The 20,866-nt window shown below is 41.3% G+C and overlaps 1 protein-coding gene across 7 annotated transcripts in view; it reads left to right on the forward strand.

Moving 5' to 3' along the window:
• Positions 1-20,866, forward strand: part of LOC140188335 (mesoderm induction early response protein 2-like) — a 105,242-nt gene that overhangs the window by 27,349 nt on the left and 57,027 nt on the right. For all 7 annotated transcript variants that reach the window (XM_072244487.1, XM_072244484.1, XM_072244485.1 and 4 more), the window contains one exon: positions 2,735-2,858. In XM_072244487.1, the coding sequence (XP_072100588.1) occupies positions 2,735-2,858 (124 nt within the window). The remainder of the gene's footprint in view (positions 1-2,734; positions 2,859-20,866) is intronic.

Here is a 20,866-nt window from a genome sequence, read left to right on the forward strand (position 1 = left end):
AACTAATTTAACTCCAAATATTAAAAGCTTGGCGAAATCAAACCAGACTCAAAAGTCTCATTAAAGTAAGTAATGTTTATCTTGTTTTTATATTAAATGGGGGTACAAGAGTTGTATGGCGCATCTGAACTCGTGCGTGAAAAAATTGACGCATGGAATGTAAAAGGTTGGCCACCCCTGACTTAGGTCCTTAAGTCCCTGAAACATCCTTGTATATTTTCTCTGCACTCTTTCAATCTTATTTACATCTTTCCTTTAGGTAGGTGATCAAACTTGGACACAATGCTCCAAATTAGGCCTCACCAACATCTTATACAATTTCAGTATAACATCCCAACTGCTGTATTCAGTACATTGATTTATGAAGGCCTATGTGCCAAGAATTTTCTCTACGACCATATCTACCTGTGACGCCGTTTTCAAGAAATTATGAATCTGTACTCCCAGATCTCTCTGTGCTGTACCACTCCTTTGTAAAACCTACTGTACCCTGGTTGGTTCTCCCAAGTGCAACACCTCACAGTTGTCTTCATTAAATTCCATATGCCATTTTCCAGCTGCAAGCTTCAATAGTCCTCATCGCCTAGCTACACTCCCTACCTTGTGTCATCTGCAAATTTGCTGATCCAATTTACCACATTATCATACAGATCGTTAATATAGGTGATAAACAACAGTGGACCCAGCACCAATCCCTGCCGCACACCACCAGTCACAGGCCTCCAGTCCAAGAGGCATCCATCTATGACAACTCTGTACCTTCTTTCGTGAAGCCAATGACTAGTCCAGTTTACTACCTAATCTTGAATGCCAAGTGACTGAACCTTCTTGACCAGCCTCCCATGTGGCACCTTGTTAAATGCCTTACTAATTTCCATGTAGACGACATCCACTAATTTGTCTTCATCAGTTTTCCCTCTAGAGTCCCTTAGAATACCTTTCAATACTTTTCCACGACTGATGTTAGGCTCACTGGCCTATGATTTCCTGGCTTACTCTTAGAGTCTTCCTTAAACAACAGAACAACATCAGCTGTCCTCCAAGTCTCTGGCACCTCACCCATGGCTTGGGATGTTTTAACTATCTCTGGTAGGTCTCCTGCAATTTCCGTGCTAGCCTCCCACAGGGTCCACAGGGTCAGGTCCTGAGGATTTATCCACCTTAATTTGCATCAAGACAGTAAACACCTCCTCTTCGGTAATCTGTATATGACCTTGCTGCTGCATCTCCTCACACCTGTAGACTCTGTGTCTGTCTCCCGAGTAAATGCAAAAAAAAATTCCATTTAAGAAATTCCCCTATCTCTTTTAGCTCCACGTATAAATTAACACTTTGATCTTTTGACGACTAATTTTGTCCCTTGCTATCCTTTTGCTCTTAATATATCTGTAGAAGCTCTTAAGATTCTTTTTCAACTTGTCTGCTTGAACAAAATCATGTCTTTTTGCTCTCATGATTTCTCTTTTAAGTGTTCTCGTTTTTTTTTGGTGTCACTTAAAAAAAAATCACTGCCAATTTTTTTTTTCACCACTTCTCTCCTGCTCTGGACACATTTGGAACTTGCATTCTATAACGAAGACAAATTTTTTGTTGTTCATGCCCAATTATTGTTAGATAGTGTTTAATGGTAAATGTGTTGATTAACATCTGAATCTGCATCTTCGTCAACAAAAATTTACTGCTTCGCTGCAATTTCTATTCTCCACCATCTCTGATGCTGTCTTATCTTTAGCTTAAATGGCTTCCTTCTAAAACTAGATCGATAAAAAGGGAAAAAAAGTGTACCTGCAATTTTTACCATAATCTGCATAATTATCAGCATCTGTTGAAATAGTTCTTATGAAATCCATTTCAATGCAAACATCATTGAGTAACCATAAGATGTAGGATCAGAATTAGGCCATTTGACCCTTTGAGTCGTCTTTGCCATTCAATCATTCTAATTTTTTAAAGCCTCATTCTTCTTCTTACTTCTGTAACTTTTAACCCCCTTATCAGTCAAGAACCTATCAATCTCTGCCTTAAATATACCAAATGACTTGGCCTCCACTGCACTCAGTGAATTCTACAGATTCATCATCCTCTGGCTGAAGAAGGGTTAAGTCAGGGTAAATCAGGGTGTTCTTGTTGGTGTGGCTGTAGGGCCTATTCCGTGCTGTAAATTCTTGATCATCTCAGTTTTAAAGGGTTGTCCATTCATTCTGAGGCTATGATATTCCCTTGTATCCTAGACTTTTCTATTAATGGGAATATCTTTTGCTTGTCCACTCTGTTGAGGCCTTTTAGTATCCTGTAGGTTTCAGTGAGATCCTCCCTTATTCTTAATTCCATGGAGAACAGGGTAAGGGACATCAAACGCTCCTCATAGGTTAAGTCTTTCATAACACAGTTGAGTTTGATGTGGAAGTAAAAGGGTAAAAAAATAATGTGGCTTGAAATTTGTTGAGGGAGAGGCAGATCATAATTTCTCTTTTTTTTTTCATTAATTCACCATACATTAGAGGTGGAAAATATTTTTCTGGCCTAACTATTAACTCTTTCAACTTTTGAACTTCTGAAGGACATAAAGGCAAATACATGTTAGTGGCTGGTTTCAGAATTAGTCCAGCACTAAATATAATATGAAAAGAAACTTGAGCTATGCAAATCTACTGAGAAAATAAAAGTGAACTGCTGAAACAGAAGCAGTTAATGAAATAAACCTACGTAATAGACCTATTCATTTTGTTGACAGGAGCAAATAGCTAAAGATCTTCTTTCTGGAGAGGAAGAGGATGAAACTCAATCGTCAGCAGATGATTTGACTCCATCAGTTACTTCCCACGAGGCATCAGATCTTTTCCCCCACCCTCTCAGATGTAAGTTCTGTGATATTTTGGTTTATAAAAACCTCAAGAAGGTTGCTATTTTAACTTGTATTTAACTTGCGGTTTGCTAATTTGAGCCTCTGTCATTTTAATCCTAATTTCTCTTTTTATTTTCCTTTAATTGACCATACATTAGAGGTGGAAAGGATTTTTCTGGCCTCTCACATTCTGAAAAAATATGGAAGAAAGATGACTGATTTGTGAATATGAATAATTTGAGGGAAAAGGCCTCCCTACCTCAGTTTTAAACTAGTTATATTCAACAAATAAGCTTTGTCAAGCTGTCAGAAAGCTTGGGGGTTAAATAGGTGGAGGAGAATATTGGTGATAACTCATACTCATTCCAAGTTTTCTTGTGATCAAGTAACATTAGCTATCATTAATCTGATGCCAATGTCCTTTTTCGCTTTGAAGCCCCTTTAAAATTGTGTTCAGCCATCTGGTGTTCTTCGTATATTTTATTGTGTAGAGATACAGCACCGCCCAATTACACCCCTGTGATCATTTAACCTACTAACCTTTACATCTTTGGAATGTGAGAGGAACTGGAGCGCCTGGAGGAAACGCACGTGATTGCATGGAGAACGAACAAACTCCTTAAAGTTAGCAGCGGAATTGAGCCTGGGTCGCTGGCACTGTAACGTTACACTAACCACTACACTACGGTGGCACCCAAATTGATCAACCTTTTTTTTAAATAATGCAATCCAAGCAATTTGATCTTGAAAATCTGTGGGGTGTAAACAAATGGGTAATTTCCAACTTCAAGCCTAGAAAACATTAAGTTGCTACATATAAACAAGAGAAAATCTGCAGATGCTGGAAATCCATCAACACACACAAAATGCTGGAGAAACTCAGCAGCCCTGGCAGCATCTATGCAGAAGCGTACAGTCAATGTTTTGAGCTGAGATCCTACTGCAGGACCTATACTTTTTTCCATAGATGCTACCTGGCCTGCTGAGTTCCTCCAGTATTTTGTGTGTGTTATCTCTATATATCTTCTCTTTTGAGAAAGAAGTCTAGCAGTTGAATTTTAAGTCTAAACTCTCTGAAGCCCTAGTATTCTATCTTTTGTCAAGTACTTCCAGATTAATGTTGTGACATACTAGGCAAAGTTTTTTTTTCCAATTTGAATGCATTACTTGACACAACAGATCCTGCTGTATCATTCACTAAGTTATGGTTGATCTGACTTAATCTCAGCTCCACATTCTCAGTTACTTTTCACACTCTTACTTTCAAGAATCTATTCAAGAAAAATATTTAAATACTCTGCATCAATTGCCCTTGGAGGAAGAGGTCTCCAAAGTCTTAATAGCTGAAAAAATATTTTTCTTAATGGGTGATCCCTTATTTTTAAGCAGTGATCCCTAATTCTAAAATCTCCGAGAGGAAACTTTTTCTGTATACCTTATCGCGACCCTTCAGGAAATTGTGTTTCAGTCAAGTTTCCTCTCATCTCTTCAAACTCCAACGGATTGTAGTAGATTTATCTCCGGGCAGCACCGTAGTGTAGTGGTTAATATAAACTTTACAGTACCAGCTATAAGATCAGTGTTCTTTTCCTGCTGCTCTCTCTAAGGGGTTTGTACGTTCTCCCCGTGACCATGCGGATTTTCTCTGGGTGCTCCTGTTTCCTCCCACTTTCCAAAGACAAATGGGTTAGGGTTAGTAAGTTGTGACTGCACGAGGTGCACTGATCTGCAGCTGCTCAGAGACTGTATTAAGGAACTGGAGCTGCAGCTCGATGACCTTCAGCTTATATAGAAAAATGAGGAGGTGATAGAGCTACAGGGAGGTAGTTACAGGAAGTTGCAGGAGGCAGATACCTGGAGGAGTGTCAATAATAAGTATACCACTTTGGATGCTGTTGAGGGGGATGATTTACCAGGGTCTGGGAGTGGGCGTGCAGTGACTAGGTCCCTGTAGCTCCAAAAGGAAAGGGGAAGAAGAGGACTGCAGTAGTGAAAGAAAATTCCATACTTAGGGGAGTAGACACGAGATTCTGTGGACGTGAAAGAGACACCCAAACGGTATGTTGCCACCCAGGTGCCGGGCTGAGTGTGACGAGAGCACTCGGTAATTGAAGTCCTTAGACATGTGTATTCACTCACACACAAACATTGTGTTGCCAGTGTGCTGCTGTTGTACATCAGTGCCTTCCCTGGTATATTCTATAATTTATCCACTGTTTCCCCTCTGCATTTTTACATACATTCAGAGTCAGACACCAAAGTTTAGTTTAATTTTGTTCCTTATTTGTACTTAACCGTAAGTCCTAAACTGAGCTGATGCTTTTGGGTTGGCTTCATGTTACGTTTCCTGCCATATGTGACAGAATATTCTACTTCCTTAGTAATGAGGTTGTGTAAATGTGTATATGTTGTTTGTAATCTGAATTTGAGGTAGATGCTTCTGTTTATTTTGTAATGATTGTAACTACGTTGTGGGTTGCAGCATATTCTGATTCATGTGTAGTCTTAAGTTAACTTTGTCGGTAATTAAGTTAAATTTGATGGTATCCTGGTGCCCAAAAAAAAGGACTTATCCCTTCAGTATGGGAGAGAGACAGGGGCTGCCAAGAGTTCACAATGGACAAGAATAAGTATGGAGCTATTATTGTGTTTTCGCTGGTAGATATCTTTTTGTAAGTATTGGCATTTTGATTTTCGCTAATTTCCCTAGTTTTTGATTTTTGACACGCCTAGCAAACACCCTTGCATTAAAGTGCTAAGCAACTCCAGACGTTTTCCCTTTGGCCATAACCGACATTATAACGGTCAGGGACATGTTGGATTGGGTTCACGGCATTCTAAAGGGGGGAGTGTGAGCAGCCAGATGTCTTGGTACATATTGGCATCAATGACATAGGTAGGAACAGGGAGGAGGTCTTGAAGAGAGAATTTAAGAAGTTAGGTAGAAAGCTGAAAAGCGGGACCTTTAGGGTAGCAATCTCTGGTTTGCTGCCTGTGTCACACACCAGTGAGGGTAAGAATAGATGAATGCATGATTGAGGAACTGGGAGCAGAGCTTCAGATTCCTGAATCATTGGGATCTCTTCTGGTGAAGGTAGGACCTGTAGAAAGGGGAAGGGTTACACATGAACCCGAGGCGGACCAATATCCTTGTGGGCAGGTTTGCTAGAGCTGTTGGGGAGGGTACAAACTACTTTGACAGGGAGATGGGAATAGGAGTGATAGGGCTGAGGATGGGGCAGTTGATATACAAGCAGATGCGGTGTGTAGTGAATCACAAACATGAGAAAATCTGCAGATGCTGGAAATTCAACACAAAATGCTAGAGGTACTCAATTGGCCAGGCAGCATCTGTGGAAAAGAAATTAAATTAAATCCTTAGAAAGACATGACATAGAATTGGAAGATGCAGAATCTTTGTGAGTAGAGTTAAGAAACTGCAAGAGTAAAACAACGCTGATGGGAGTTCAAACAGTAACAAGGATGTCGTCTACAAAGTACAATGGGAGATAGAAAATGCATGTTAAAAGGGCAATGTTACTATAGTCATGGGGGATTTCAATATGCAATTAGATTGGGAAAATCAGGTTGGTGGTGGATCCCAAGAGATTTGGAGAATGCCTATGAGATGGCTTTTTACAGCAGCTTGTGGAAAAGCTGTTCTGAATTGGGTGTTGTGTAATGAACCAGTGTAGTAAAGGGAATTACAGAGTCCTGAGAGGAGTTGCCCAAAGTTGATTGGAAGGGTGCACGAGCAAGGATGGCAGCAGAACAGCAACGGCTGGAATTTCTGGGAGCAAATTGGAAGGCCGAGGATAGATGTATCCCAAAGAAGAAGTAGTATTCTAAAGGCAGAATTGTCATGTTTTGTAACTCCGGAGAAACACAGGAGCCCGAGAGAACATGTACACTTCATTTTTACTTTAATGAGACACGCACATATGATGAGGCGTATTGAAGTATGCCATTCACGTACTTTTACATATAACCCATAATGAATTATGTAAACAACAAAGATGCTTAATCAAATGATATATTTCCAATATTACTGAAATATTCGATAGACAATAAGGATGTCACATCCATGGCTGACAAGGGAAGTCAGAGACAACATAAAGCAAAAGAGAATATATAATAGAGCAAAAAATAGTGGGATGTTAGAGGATTGTGAAGTTTTTAAAAACCAGCAGAAGGCAACTTAAAAAGCCATATGGGGGGAAGAGATGAAATATGAAGGTAAGCTAGCCAATAATAGAAAAGAGGATATCAAAAGATTTTTTTAAAAGATATATAAGGAGTAAAAGAGAGGCGAGATATCGGACCACTGGAAAATGACACTGGAGAGATGGTAATGGGGAACAAGGAAATGGCGGACAAATTGAATAAGTACTTTGCTTCACAGTGGAAGACAATAGCAGTATGCCACAAGTTCAAGAGTGGCAGGGACAGAAGTGAGTGCAGATGCTATTACAGTGGAGAAGATGCTTGGGAAGCTGAAAGGTTCGAAGGTAGATAAGTCACCAAGTCCAGATGGACTGCACCCCAAGGTTCTGAAAGAGGTAGCCGAAGAGATTGAGGAGGTTTTAGTAATGTTCTTTCAAGAATCACTAATTTCTGACATGGTTCCAGAAGACTAGAAAATTGCAAATGTCATTCTATTCTTCAGAAAGAGAGGGAGGCAGAAGAAAAGAAATTTTAGGCCAGTTAACCTGACCTCAGTGGCTTGGAAGATGTTGGGGTCGATTGTTAAGGATGAGGTTTCAGGATACTTTGAGGCACATGATAAAATAGGTCAACGTCAGCATGGTTTCCTTAAGGAAAAAATTTGCCTGACAAACCTCTGGAATTCTTTGAGGAAATAACAAGCAGGATAGGCAAAGGAGAATCAGTGGATGTTGTGTTGTTGGATTTTCTGAATGTCTTTGACAAGCTGCCACATTTGAAGCTACTTAACAAGATAAAAGCCCATGATATTACAGGAAAGATTCTAGCATAAATAGAATATTGGCTGATTGGCAGAAAGCAGAGAATGGGAATAAAGGGGACCTTTACTTGTTAGCTGCTGGTGACTATTGGTGTTCTGCAAGTGTCAGTGTTGGGACCACTTCTTTTCATGTTATATGCCAATGATTTGGATGACTGAATTAATGGATTTGTGGCCAAGTTTGCAGATGACACAAAGATAAGTGGAGGAGCAGGCAGTGTTGAGGAAATAGGGAGTCTGCAGAAGGACCTAGACAGATATTAAGAGAATGAGCAAAAACATGGCAGGTGGAACGCAGTGTCAGGAAGTATATGCACTTTGGTAGAAAGAATAACAGCATAGACTATTTTCAAAAATCCAAGGTGCAAGGAAATTTGGGACTCCTAATGCAGGATTCCCAAATGGTTAACTTGCAGGTTGAGTTGGTGGTGAGGAAGGCAAATGTGAAGTTAGCATTCATTTTGATAGACTAGAATATAAAAGCAAGGATGTTACGCTGAGACTTTATAAGGCACTGGTGAGGATTCACTTGAAATATTGTGTGCAGTTTTGGGCCCCTTATCAAAGAAAAGATGTGCTGGCCTTGGAGAGACTTCAGAGGAGGTTCACAGAAATGATTCCAGGAATGAAATGATTATTGTATGAGGAGCATTTGATGGCTCCGGACCTGTACTTGCTGAAATTTAGAGGAATGAGGGGATCTCATTGAAACCTATCAAATTTTGAAAGGCGTAGATAGAGTTGATATGGAGCAGGTGTTTCCTATGATTGGTGGTTCTAGTACCAGAGGGAACAGCCTCATAATGGAGGGACGATCATTTAGAACGGAGACGAGGAGGAATTTCTTTAGCCAGAGGGTGGTGAGTCTGTGATATTCGTTGCTACAGGCAGCTGTGGAGGCCAGATCATTAGGTGTATTTAAGGTAGAGGTTAGTAGGTTCTTGATTAGTCATGGCATGAAAAGTTACGAGGGGAAGGCAGGAAATGGCATTGAAAGGGAATATGGATCAGGCAGGATGAAATGGTAGAGCAGATGTGATGCCTAGATCTTTTTTTAGGTAATTATGTTTTTAACCCTATGCCATTCAGCAGGACAAAGATTATTATATTTTGAGCTTGTACTTAATTGTATACCTAAAATGTGATCAGATCTTCACGCAAGCCCTAAAGCTAGATAAAGAGAACCAATTAAATAAATAACACAAAAACATTATACTTTTTCATTTATTTATTGAGAAAAATTATCCAATATTATATGTATTTGTTCGATTATCTACATGAACTTCTGGGGTAATGCCTTCTACAAAAGCTATGTGGAGTCAGGTGTTCCAGTCAACAAAATGAGATTGGAGGTGTGGGTGGTAGAGGTGCCCTGCCTTATAATAAAAGACACATAAAGTCAGGTTACTAACAGAGCCTGCTCTTCTCAAGAAAGATCTGTTTATGTGCAACATGCCTCGATCAAAACAACTATCAGAGGACCTTAGAAGAATTGTAGAGATGCATGAAGCTGGAAAAAGCTACAAAAGCATTTCTAAAGACCTGCATGTTCATCAGTCCACAGTAAGAGAAATTATCTACAAATGGAGGAAACTCAGTACTGTTACTACTCTCCCTAGGAGTGGGTGCCCTGCAAAGATCACACCAAGAACACAACATGCAATGCTGAAGGATGTGAAAAAGAATCCAAGGGGAACAACAGCAAAAGACCTGCAGAAATCTCTATAACTTGCTAAAGTCTCTGTTTATATGAAAAACACTGAACAAGAATGCTGTTCATGAAAGGACACCATGGAGGAAACCTCTGCTCTCCAAAATAAATATTGCTGCATGTCTCAAGTTTGCAAAAGACTGCCTGGATGTTCTACAACATGCTGGGACATTGTTCTGTAGACAGATGAGACAAAAGTTGAACTTTTTTGGCAGATGTGCGCATTGCTATTTGTGGAGGATAATGAGCACTGCACACCAACACCAAAACCTCATCCCAACTGTGAAGCACGGTGGAAGCATCATGGTTTGGGGCTGCTTTGCTGCCTCAGGGCCTGGACAGCTTGCAGTGTTGAGGGAACAATAATTCAAAATTATATCAGTTTTACGGGAGAATGTCAGGGTAGCAGTCCGTCACCTGGAACTAAATAGAAGTTGGATAATAAAACAAGACAGTGATCCAAATGACAAGAGTAAATTAACAGCAGAATGTTTAAAAAAGAAGAAAATTCATGTTTTGGAATGGCCGACTCAAAGTCCTGATCTTAATCTTAGAGAAATGTTGTGGAAGGACCTGAAACAAGCAGTTCATGCAAGGAAGCCCACTAACATCCCAGAGTTGAAGCAGTTTTGTAAGGAGGAATAGCCTAAAATTCATCCAAGCTGATGTACAGGACTGATCAACAGTTACTAGAAACATTTGGTTCAAGTTATTGCTGTACAGTGGGGTGGGGGGGGGTGGGAAGCGGGATGCTCACACCAGTTACTGAAAGCAAAGGTGCACATACTTTCTCCAACAAATACATGTAATATTGTATCATTTTTCTTAATAAATGAAATAAGTATAATGTTTTTTGTGTTATTTATTTAATTGAGTTCTCCTTATCTCATTTTAGGATGTATGAAGATCTGATCACATTTTCGGTCATATTTATGCAGGATTAGAGAAAATTCTACAGGATTCACAAACTTTCTAGTACCACTGTAGATGCTCATTCATGAAACTGACTTGGCATCTCTGGAAATGCGGCACGTTAGCCACTCGCTGACAGCCATTGGATTCCGCGGCAAGAAACCCACCTTTCTTAGGATTCATACGTCTAGGGTGTAAATGACTTTGGTCCTGCCTAATCCGTGAGTTTGGGATGTCTCACCCCCTCAGACTCTGGTTTGTGTGAATGCCGTGTGATTTACTGACCCCGGCAATCACCTGTCGGCAAGAAATAACAGATTGTACACTGCCTACAATTATAAGGAAGTGTGTTTTAAAATGTTAACTTAAGCAATCGGTTATTAAAGGAAAGAAAGAAAACAAAAAGGACCAGGACCCATTATACTTAAACAGTCAAATGTGTACGGTGGAGTTCAAATGTTGAACTTGTCTGTGACCCGCGTACTGGACCCTCTGTCTGCATGATGTTATGTACCCTGTAACTGGGTTGCCAAACCAGCAGAAATGGACCACTTAGTTGGAGTCTGGATTACTGGAACTAAGAAAGTTTTATTAAAGAAATAAGTAACACAGTACTCCAATAATAAGGATATAAATGCAACAGGTTAGCAATGAATAAACACACATGTACACAGAACTAGGATAATAGGATCAATCAAGCTCTATCGCAGTCTAGGGGTAAAATATTAGTCTCAAGTGACACAAAGTTCAGTTCAGTTCGGTTTCAATTTGCAGTAATCGCTGTTGTGCCGTTGGGGGGAGAGAGAGAGAGAGAGAACGAATGCTGATATTCAAATCGGATTCAACAGACCTTTGATATTCCTCGCAGTTAGCTTTCGGCGCGAGCCCTTTTTAATGTCTTCTGAGGTCACCGACTATGACCCCTCCGTTCCAGATACAATCGTTCTTCTGCGGTGAACCCGGCACCCAGGCAAGGGTGGACACACACACCAGGTTCCCGCCGATCGTACCTTCTTACCCTGTGCGTCTATGGTTGGTCCCACGACCAGACCTCCAAAACTCCCACCAACTTGTGGGGGCACACCGCTTTTCCAGGGTCTCGTTATCTCGTGGTGTCGTGGCGTGTCTTGCCTTAGTGAACCTGTTCCTTTTATCCCCCTGCTAGGGTATCGCCTGTCCATCAAACTTCAAACTGTTCAGGTTCAAAGCAACCGGTCTAAACAATACTCGGAACTGTGTCTCTCTTCGTTAATCTCTCTCATCTCTCTCTTATTAGCATTTTGAATATTTCCCCCATTTGTCTCTTTCTTATCTCTCTTATCAGCATCAATCTTCTGATAACTTGGTCACAGTGAAAACACACACCGCCTTCTGAAGGTCGCTCGAAATCCAGCTTGAACAAAAGGGTATTGGTGCTTCCTCCTCAAAGCCATTCATCTGCACAGAGAGAGCACCTTCTGCAACAGGGTTGGCATCCTCCACCATCTTCCCTCCTGTCGTTTCCCAGCTCCTGCAAAACAAAGATCTCTCTGCCCAGTGTTCTCTAGAACCTTCTCTGAATTCTTCCATCTTGATTGGCTGACAGCACATTCCTAAGTTGAACAACAAGCTTCTCATCTCAACTCAAACCCAAGCTAGCTGATTGCTGAACAGATTGCTTTTACAGAACTGCTCAAATGAAATACCTAAAGCACTGTAGTAAAAATCTTAACCAAGGTATTACATACAGACTATGCAGACCATCATTTCTTTATCTTTCATCTGTTTTTGGTAACTACATGACAGAATTCTTTTCCTTCCTCTCCAGTTCTCAGCAGATATCCTTAACTCTTGGCATTGGGGCAGGAAGCACAACTTTGTGAACGCTTGCTGTTTTTGCAGAGAATAGTATCTCTCACAGTAGCCTGCACCACTACTAATATATATTCTTTACTTTCCTCACTTGAATGGCTTTCTGTGTCATTGTCATTCAATCTGCATTTTCCCCACTCTCAGCCAAACAAGCTAAAAGCCACTTTTATAATGTCACAGACAGTCTCCCACATCCTATCATTCTGGTTCCCTTAACTATCTCATTTGCAGTTGGACTCCCCAGCCACTGACCATATCCGAAGACCATATCTTACAGGTGTGACTGTCTCCTGGTAAAAGGAGATAACTTTTCCCCCTCCATGATGTGTTGCATAGTCTGTAGCTTACTGCACCCCCCAGTCCCCCCACCCACTCTTGCAAGCCAACTCACAAAATGAGCCAAAGATCCTTGAACTACAAACATTACTTTGGAAATGTATGCTTAGATTTCTAGGTATCCAGGAGCTCCTTTGTGCTGGAGTTGTGACATGTCACCAATCTTTAACATGTATTAACCATTTAAAATACTTAATAATAGAGAAGTTACCTTTTTATATTTATTACTGCCAGATCTATACTTTAAAATCTTACCAGATAGTCACCAAACAGCAAGTATCTTTCCTAACTTTTGGTACTCAGCACAATAGCGTAGTGATTAGTATAGTGTTTTACAGCACCAGCAACTGGAGTTTAATTCACGCCATGCCTGTAAGGAGTTTGTGTGATCTCTCCATGACCATATAGTCTTCCTCTGGGTGCTCTGGTTTCCTCTCATGTTCCAAAGACATATGGGTTGTTAGGATATAATGGTGGCAGATGCAAATACTGATAATGTATTTGTCTTTGACGCAAATAGTGCATTTCACTGTATGTTTTGATGTACATGTGACAAATAAAGCTAATCTTTAAATATTATTGCTAGAAATTAAGTAGAAATTTGTCAAAAAATTCTTAACAGCTATTCATCAAATCAACCACCTAATTTGCAACAATACCAGTTGTTTCTGTCTTTGCTCATGATCAACCCTACCTCGCATCAACCCGCACTCTGAGAATCATTTGTTCCAAGCTATGTTTCGCTGCAGAAGTTTCATTTCTAATACCAGCTAATTCAACTGACTTAAGTTGACTTGTTCCTGATTGTAACTGGGAAGGCTTTTACTATGGAATAGGGTCTGCCCTTCTCAAGTTTCTTATAACTAACTGAAAATGCAGCTTTTTATTATGGTGATAGGAGGTGGCCTCCCTCAGGCTTGTTTGAAGAAATCTCTGGCCAATTATTGGCAATATGTAACTTGCAGCACTGGGGGTCCCAACATACTCAACCACTGCTCGTATTCTGTGCTTAGGAATGCCTACTGTTCCATGCCTAGACCACATTTAAGGTAGTCCGATATCTTGGCTGTCCTTCTCCTATCAGCATACAGGCAAAGGCTAAAGAACAAAGTTCCAGAGATAAGGACAACAAAAAAGGTGGTTGTGGTAGGCAAAGGAGTGGCTAAGGAATTGATGGATTGGGCTATGTTCATGGACTGATCAAAGGATCGGAATGAATATACCAATATTAAAACAGTCATGGACAAGTGTGTCACCACAAAAATCATTCAGCCTTCCCCCAACCAGAAGGCCTGGATAAACCATGAGGTCCGCACTCTGCTGAGGGCCAGATCAGTGGCACTCAGATGGAGTGACCAAGTAAGATGCAAGAGGTCCAGATATGATCTCTGGAAAGCCATCTCACACGCAAAGTGGCTGTTACCTCTCACAAAGTGAAACCAAGCAACATATGCAACAACAAGGCTTTGCTCCTAAGATGAGCTCAGTATCTTATATCCTCAACTTGATCATCAAAACATCAAAGAACCTTCACAGACTCCCACAGCCCTGAATAACTGTGATTTCAGTCTCTGAGGCTGACAAAGCGTCTTTCAGGACAGTGAATCAACGGAAAGCATCTGGCCAAGATGCGATACCTGGGTGAGCACTAAAAATCTGTGCTGATCAACTGACTGGAGTGTTCACTGATATCTTTAACCTCTCGCTTAGGCAGCCTGAGGCACCCACCAATTTAAAGTAGGCTTCAATTATACTGGTGCCCAAAAAGAACATGGTAACCTGCCTCAATGACTATCATCCAGTGTACTTGCGTCCATTGTGAAGAAGTGCTTTGAGAGGTTGATGATGAAACGTATCTACTGCTTGGGAAGTGACTCAGATCTGCTTCAACTTGCCTACCGTCACAACAGGTCTACAGCAGATGCCATCTCATTAGCTCTTCACTCAACCTGGGACATCTGAACAGCAAAGGTGCATACATCAGGGTGCTTTCATCAATTATAGCTCAGCATTGAATACTATAATCCCTCAAAATTAATCAATAAGCTTCAAGGCCTTGGCTTCAATCCCTCCTTGTGCAGTTGGATCCTCAATTTCTTCACATGCAGACCCAATTGGCAAAAACATCAACACAATCTCTGTCGGCACTGTTGCACCATGCAGCTGTGTGTTTAGCCCTCTGCCCTAATGTTTTAGACTTATGACTGTAAGGCTAAGCATAGTTCCAATACCATATTCAAATTTGATGATGGCATCACTATCTTTAGCCAAATCAAAAATAGTGATGAATTAGCATATAGGAGGGAGATTGAAAATCTGGGGGATTGGTGCCACAATAACAACTCTCTCATAATGTTAGCATGACCAAGGAGCTGATTATAGACTTCAGGAGGAGGAAACCAGAGGTCCATGAGCTAGTCCTCATTGGGGATGAGAGGTGGAGAGGGTCAGCAACATTAAATTCCTCGGTGTTATCATTTCAGAGGATCTGTCCTGGGTCCAGCACGTAAGAACCATTATGGAAAAGCATGCAACATCTCTACATTCTTCGGGGTTTGGGAAGGTTTGGCATGACATCTAAAGCTTTGACAAACTTCTGTAGCCGTCTGGTGAAGGATATATATTGACTGGCTGTATCACAACCGGGTATGGAAACACCAATGCCCTTGAACAGAAAATCCCACAAAAAATAGTGGAGATGGCCCAGTCATCATGGGTAAAGCTCTTCCCACCATTAAGCACATCTATACAGAGCGCTGTTGCAGGAAAGCAGCATCCATTAACAAGGACTCCCACCACTGAGGCCATGCCCTCATCTCGCCTTTGCCATCAGGAGGAAAGTACAGGAACCTCAGGTCCCACACCACCAGGTTCAAGAGAAGATATTACCCCTCAACCATCACACTCTTGAACCAGAGGGTATAGCTTCATTCAACTTCACTTGCCTCCATCACTGAACTGTTACACAGCCTACCGACTGGCTTTCAAAGATTCCTCATCTCGTGTAAGACATTTTTTCCTCAGGTCAAGCTTGTAAAACCTGAGGTGCAGGCATAGTCAAGCACACTCATTTTTCAATTGCTTTGAACTTTTGGACTATTCTAGTAGTGTCTAGTATTGTGGCTTTCTGAGGGTTTACATAGATATTGCTGTGTAGCCCTAATTGTTTAATGCTATTGTGTAGTGCGTTTGGGATGAAACCAGTTGCAGATATTGCTGTCAGGATATGTTCATGTTCCAAAGTTTATCAACTTCCTTTTTTAATTCAGCATATTTATGGTGTTTTTCACTTACTGATTTCTGTAAGTTATGTGTGTTTGGAATGGCTATATCTATTAACCTTGTTTATCCAGTATTATTTCTGGATGGTTATGGATTGTCCTATCTGTAACAGATCGGTCGTAATATAATTTGTGGGATTCTGACTCTAAAACTGGATTAGGCTTGTATTTATAGTAAGATATGATTTCTTTTATGAGTTTGTATTTTAAAGCAAGACTTTGATGAATGATGTTTGCCACTTGATTATGTCTGTGTAAGTAATCAAACTGCTACGGGATCCTGTAATGTGTTAGATTGTTTCTGGTTTTTCTTGGTATTTTCCATATTTATCATCATGAATTTGTTGGTCTTTTACTATGTATTTTTGATTTTATCACTCGTATTGCCACAACGAACCCTTCTGTTTCTGGGAAGAGATCTCCAACTCTGAGCCTGGCATTCAGCATCTCCTTGTTGACATCTAGTCTGCTCAGATTGTGGGGATCTCTTCCATTTGTTAACTTTTTCTTCAATAGTGATAATTTTTTTCCAGGTTGCACTCTCATTTAAGTATAGTGGTCTGTACTTCGTATCAGAATTGCATATACTCATGTGGAGTGCTAAACCCTGTTTTTGTTGATGAAAAAAGTAGTAAGGTGAAAAGTAAAAGTGGCAGGTCGGCAAATCCAGGGCAAAAATCAAAAAGGGCCACTTTTCAACATAATTGTATAAGGGTAAGAGTGTTGTAAAAGCAAGCCTGAAGGCTTTGTGTGTCAATGCAAGGAGCATTCGTAACAAGGTGGATGAATTAAAAGTGCAGATTGTTATTAATGAATATGATATAGTTGGGATCACAGAGACCTGGCTCCAGGGTGACCAAGGATGGGAGCTCAACATTCAGGGATATTCAATATTCAGGAGGTGGGGTAGCATTGCTGGTTAGAGAGGAGATTAACGCAATAGAAAGGAAGGACATTAGCTGGGAGGATGTGGAATCGATATGAGTAGAGCTGCATAACACTGAGGGGCAGAAAACGCTGGTGGGAATTGTGTACAGGCCACCTAACAGTAGTAGTGGGGTTGGGGATGGCATTAAACAGGAAATTAGAAATATGTGCAATAAAGGAACAGCAGTTATAATGGGTGACTTCAATCTACATATAGATTGGGTGAACCAAATTGGTAAGGGTGCTGAGGAACAGGATTTCTTGGAATATATGCGGGATGGTTTTTTGAACCAACATGTTGAGGAACCAACTAGAGAGCAGGCCATTCTAGACTGGGTATTGAGTAATGAGGAAGGGTTAATTAGCAATCTTGTCGTGAGAGACCCCTTGGGTAAGAGTGACCATAATATGGTGGAATTCTTCATTAAGATGGAGAGTGACATAGTTAATTCAGAAACAAAGGTTCTGAACTTAAAGAAGGGTAACTTTGAAGGTATGAGACGTGAATTAGCTAAGATAGACTGGCAAATGATACTTAAAGGGTTGACGGTGGATATGCAATGGCAAACATTTAAAGATCGCATGGATGAACTACAACAATTGTTCATCCCAGTTTGGCAAAAAAATAAAGCAGGGAAGGTAGTGCACCCGTGGCTGACAAGGGAAATTAGAGATAGTATCAATTCCAAAGAAGAAACATACAAATTAGCCAGAAAAAGCCGTTCACCTGAGGACTGGGAGAAATTCAGAGTCCAGCAGAGGAGGACAAAGGGCTTAATTAGGAAAGGGAAAAAAGATTGAGAGGAAGCTGGCAGGGAACATAAAAACTGACTGTAAAAGCTTTTATAGATATGTGAAAAGAAAAAGATTGGTTAAGACAAGTGTAGGTCTCTTACAGACAGAAACAGGTGCATTGATTATGGGGAACAAGGACATGGCAGACCAATTGAATAACTACTTTGGTTCCGTCTTCACTAACGAGGACATAAATAATCTTCCAGAAATAGTAGGGGACAGAGGGTCTAGTGAGATGGAGGAACTGAGGGAAATACATGTTAGTAGGGAAGTGGTGTTAGGTAAATTGAAGGGATTAAAGGCAGATAAATCCCCAGGGCCAGATGGTCTGCATCCCAGAGTGCTTAAGGAAGTAGCCCAAGAAATAGTGGATGCATATGTGATAATTTTTCAAAACTCTTTAGATTCTGGACTAGTTCCTGAGGATTGGAGGGTGGCTAATGTAACCCCACTTTTTAAAAAAGAAGGGAGAGAGAAACCAGGGAATTATGGATCAGTTAGCCTAACATCGGTGGTGGGGAAAATGCTAGAGTCAGTTATCAAAGATGTGATAACAGCACATTTGGAAAGCGGTGAAATCATCGGACGAAGTCAGCATGGATTTGTGAAAGAAAATCATGTCTGACGAATCTCATAGAACTTTTTGAGGATGTAACTAGTAGAGTGGATAGGGGAGAACCAGTGGGTGTGGTATATTTGGATTTTCAAAAGGCTTTTGACAAGGTCCCACACAGGAGATTAGTGTGCAAACTTAAAGCACACGGTATTGGGGGTAAGGTATTGACGTGGATAGAGAATTGGTTGGCAGACAGGAAGCAAAGAGTGGGAATAAACAGGACCTTTTCAGAATGGCAGGCAGTGACTAGTGGGGTATATGGGGTGTCAGGGAGGGGTAGCACCTCTGGTGGGGGAACATGTCGCGTCCTTTTCAGGGCGGTTAGTCCACCTTTGGTCCCCACCTGGCACTCAGCTCTCACCTGTGGCTCCCTGTAGCTGTTTGCATGCGACAGCGGCCACACCCCGGGCAACGGCTTCAACAAGCCGGCTAAACCAGGTGAGGGTAGCCGACGGGTCTCAAACCCTCGGTGAGATAGGGAATTGTCTATCCCAGCAGGTGAAGACAGACTCCGGCGGATTGTGCGGACGAGACCAATGGAAGGTCCAACGGTCAAGAAGGCAGTCTCTGCAAGCGTTGTGGAACGTGTAGAGCAGGACAAGACACAGAAGACGTCCTGGTCATCCACTACGCCTAGTCCCATCTCCAGCCCTCTAGACTCTGTCTTGCCACTGGATCCAGATGGGAATTGGGAAGAGAGAGTGAGGCTGACGCTGCGCAATTCTCCCTCACTTAAATCCAAATCACGCGCTAGTCTCAACACCATCATTATGGTGTTGAGGTCCTCATCGACGTCAACGATGGACGAACAACAACAACAACCGCAAGGCTCAGTGCTGGGACCCCAGTTGTTTACAATATATATTAGTGACTTAGATGAGGGAATTAAATGCAGCATCCCCAAGTTTGCGGATGACACGAAGCTGGGCGGCAGTGTTAGCTGTGAGGAGGATGCAGGGTGACTTGGATAGGTTAGGTGAGTGGGCAAATTCATGGCAGATGCAATTTAATGTGGATAAATGTGAGGTTATCCACTTTGGTGGCAAAAACAGGAAAACATTATTATCTGAATGGTGGCCAATTAGAAAAAGGGGAGGTGCAGTGAGACCTGGGTGTCACTATACACCAGTCATTGAAAGTGGGCATGCAGATACAGCAGGCGGTGAAAAAGGCGAATGGTATGCTGGCATTCATAGCAAGAGAATTCTAGTACAGGAGCAGGGAGGTACTACTGCAGTTGTACAAGGCCTTGGTGAGACCACACCTGGAGTATTGTGTGCAGTTTTGGTCCCCTAATCTGAGGAAGGACATTCTTGTCATAGAGGGAGTACAAAGAAGGTTCACCAGATTGATTCCTGGGATAGCAGGACTTTCGTATGATGAAAGACTGGATCGACTAGGCTTATACTCGTTGGAATTTAGAAGATTGAAGGGGGGATCTTATTGAAATGTATAAAATCCTAAAGGGATTGGACAGGCTAGATGCAGGAAGATTGTTCCCGATGTTGGGGAAGTCCAGAACGAGGGGTCACAGTTTGAGGATAAAGGGGAAGTCTTTTAGGACCGAGATTCGGAAAAACTTCTTCACACAGAGTGGTGAATCTGTGGAATTCTCTGCCACAGGAAACAGTTGAGGCCAGTTCATTGGCTATATTTAAGAGGGAGTTAGATATGGCCCTTGTGGCTAAAGGGATCAGGGTGTATGGAGAGAAGGCAGATACAGAGTTCTGAGTTGGATGATCAGCCATGATGATACTGAATGGCATTGCAGGCTCGAAGGGCCGAATGGCCTACTCCTGCACCTATTTTCTATGTTTCCATGTTTCTAAAATATATCCTTAGAAGTTTTATCTGATTGTTGTGTAGATTTATTATTATTATTTTTGGATTTTCAGTTTGTTGTCTTGCAAATTGGTTGTTGTCCTTCCTGTTGGTTGTGAACTTCTATTGATTCTACTGTATTTCTTGGATTTACTGAGTGTGCTCATACAAAAAAATAATTTCAGGGCTGTGTATAGTGACGTATATGTACTTTGATAATAAATTTACTTTGAACTTTGTATTTTGAGCATAGATATAAATTTGAATAAAATAGTGGTACTTGTCCAGTCTTGAGCAGTATTGTAGGTATATTTGTAAATCCAATGTCAGCAAGCTGATTGTGGACTCCTGGAAGGGTAAGAGAAGGGAACACAAACCAATTCTCACAGAGGGATCAAGAAGTGGAGAGAGTGAGGCTACGTCCTCACTACGCCGGATAATTTTGAAAACGCCAGTTTCGAGTAAAAACAACAGGCGTCCACACTGAGCGTTTTTCAAAATATCTCCGTCCACATTAGACGGATATTTGGGCGAATCTCCTCCTACTGGGCATGCGCAGGACACACAGAAAACAAGCGAAGAGGAAACAGTGTACGGTGAGTTTGTTCAGTTACAGAGTAGAAAGACTTAAAAGGAATTGCTCTTGGCACTCGCGCAGGAGGACTTAAAACTGAAAAAAAATAAATACTGGAGCGTATGGAGGCAACCGACAGGGAGTTCACAGACAGTATGACCCAGCTGACAACGATCATTGAAAAACTGACTAACTCTGTTGCATTAATAAAGC

This window comes from Mobula birostris, chromosome 26 (assembly GCF_030028105.1).
Source record: "Mobula birostris isolate sMobBir1 chromosome 26, sMobBir1.hap1, whole genome shotgun sequence".
NCBI classification, from domain to species: domain Eukaryota; kingdom Metazoa; phylum Chordata; class Chondrichthyes; order Myliobatiformes; family Myliobatidae; genus Mobula; species Mobula birostris.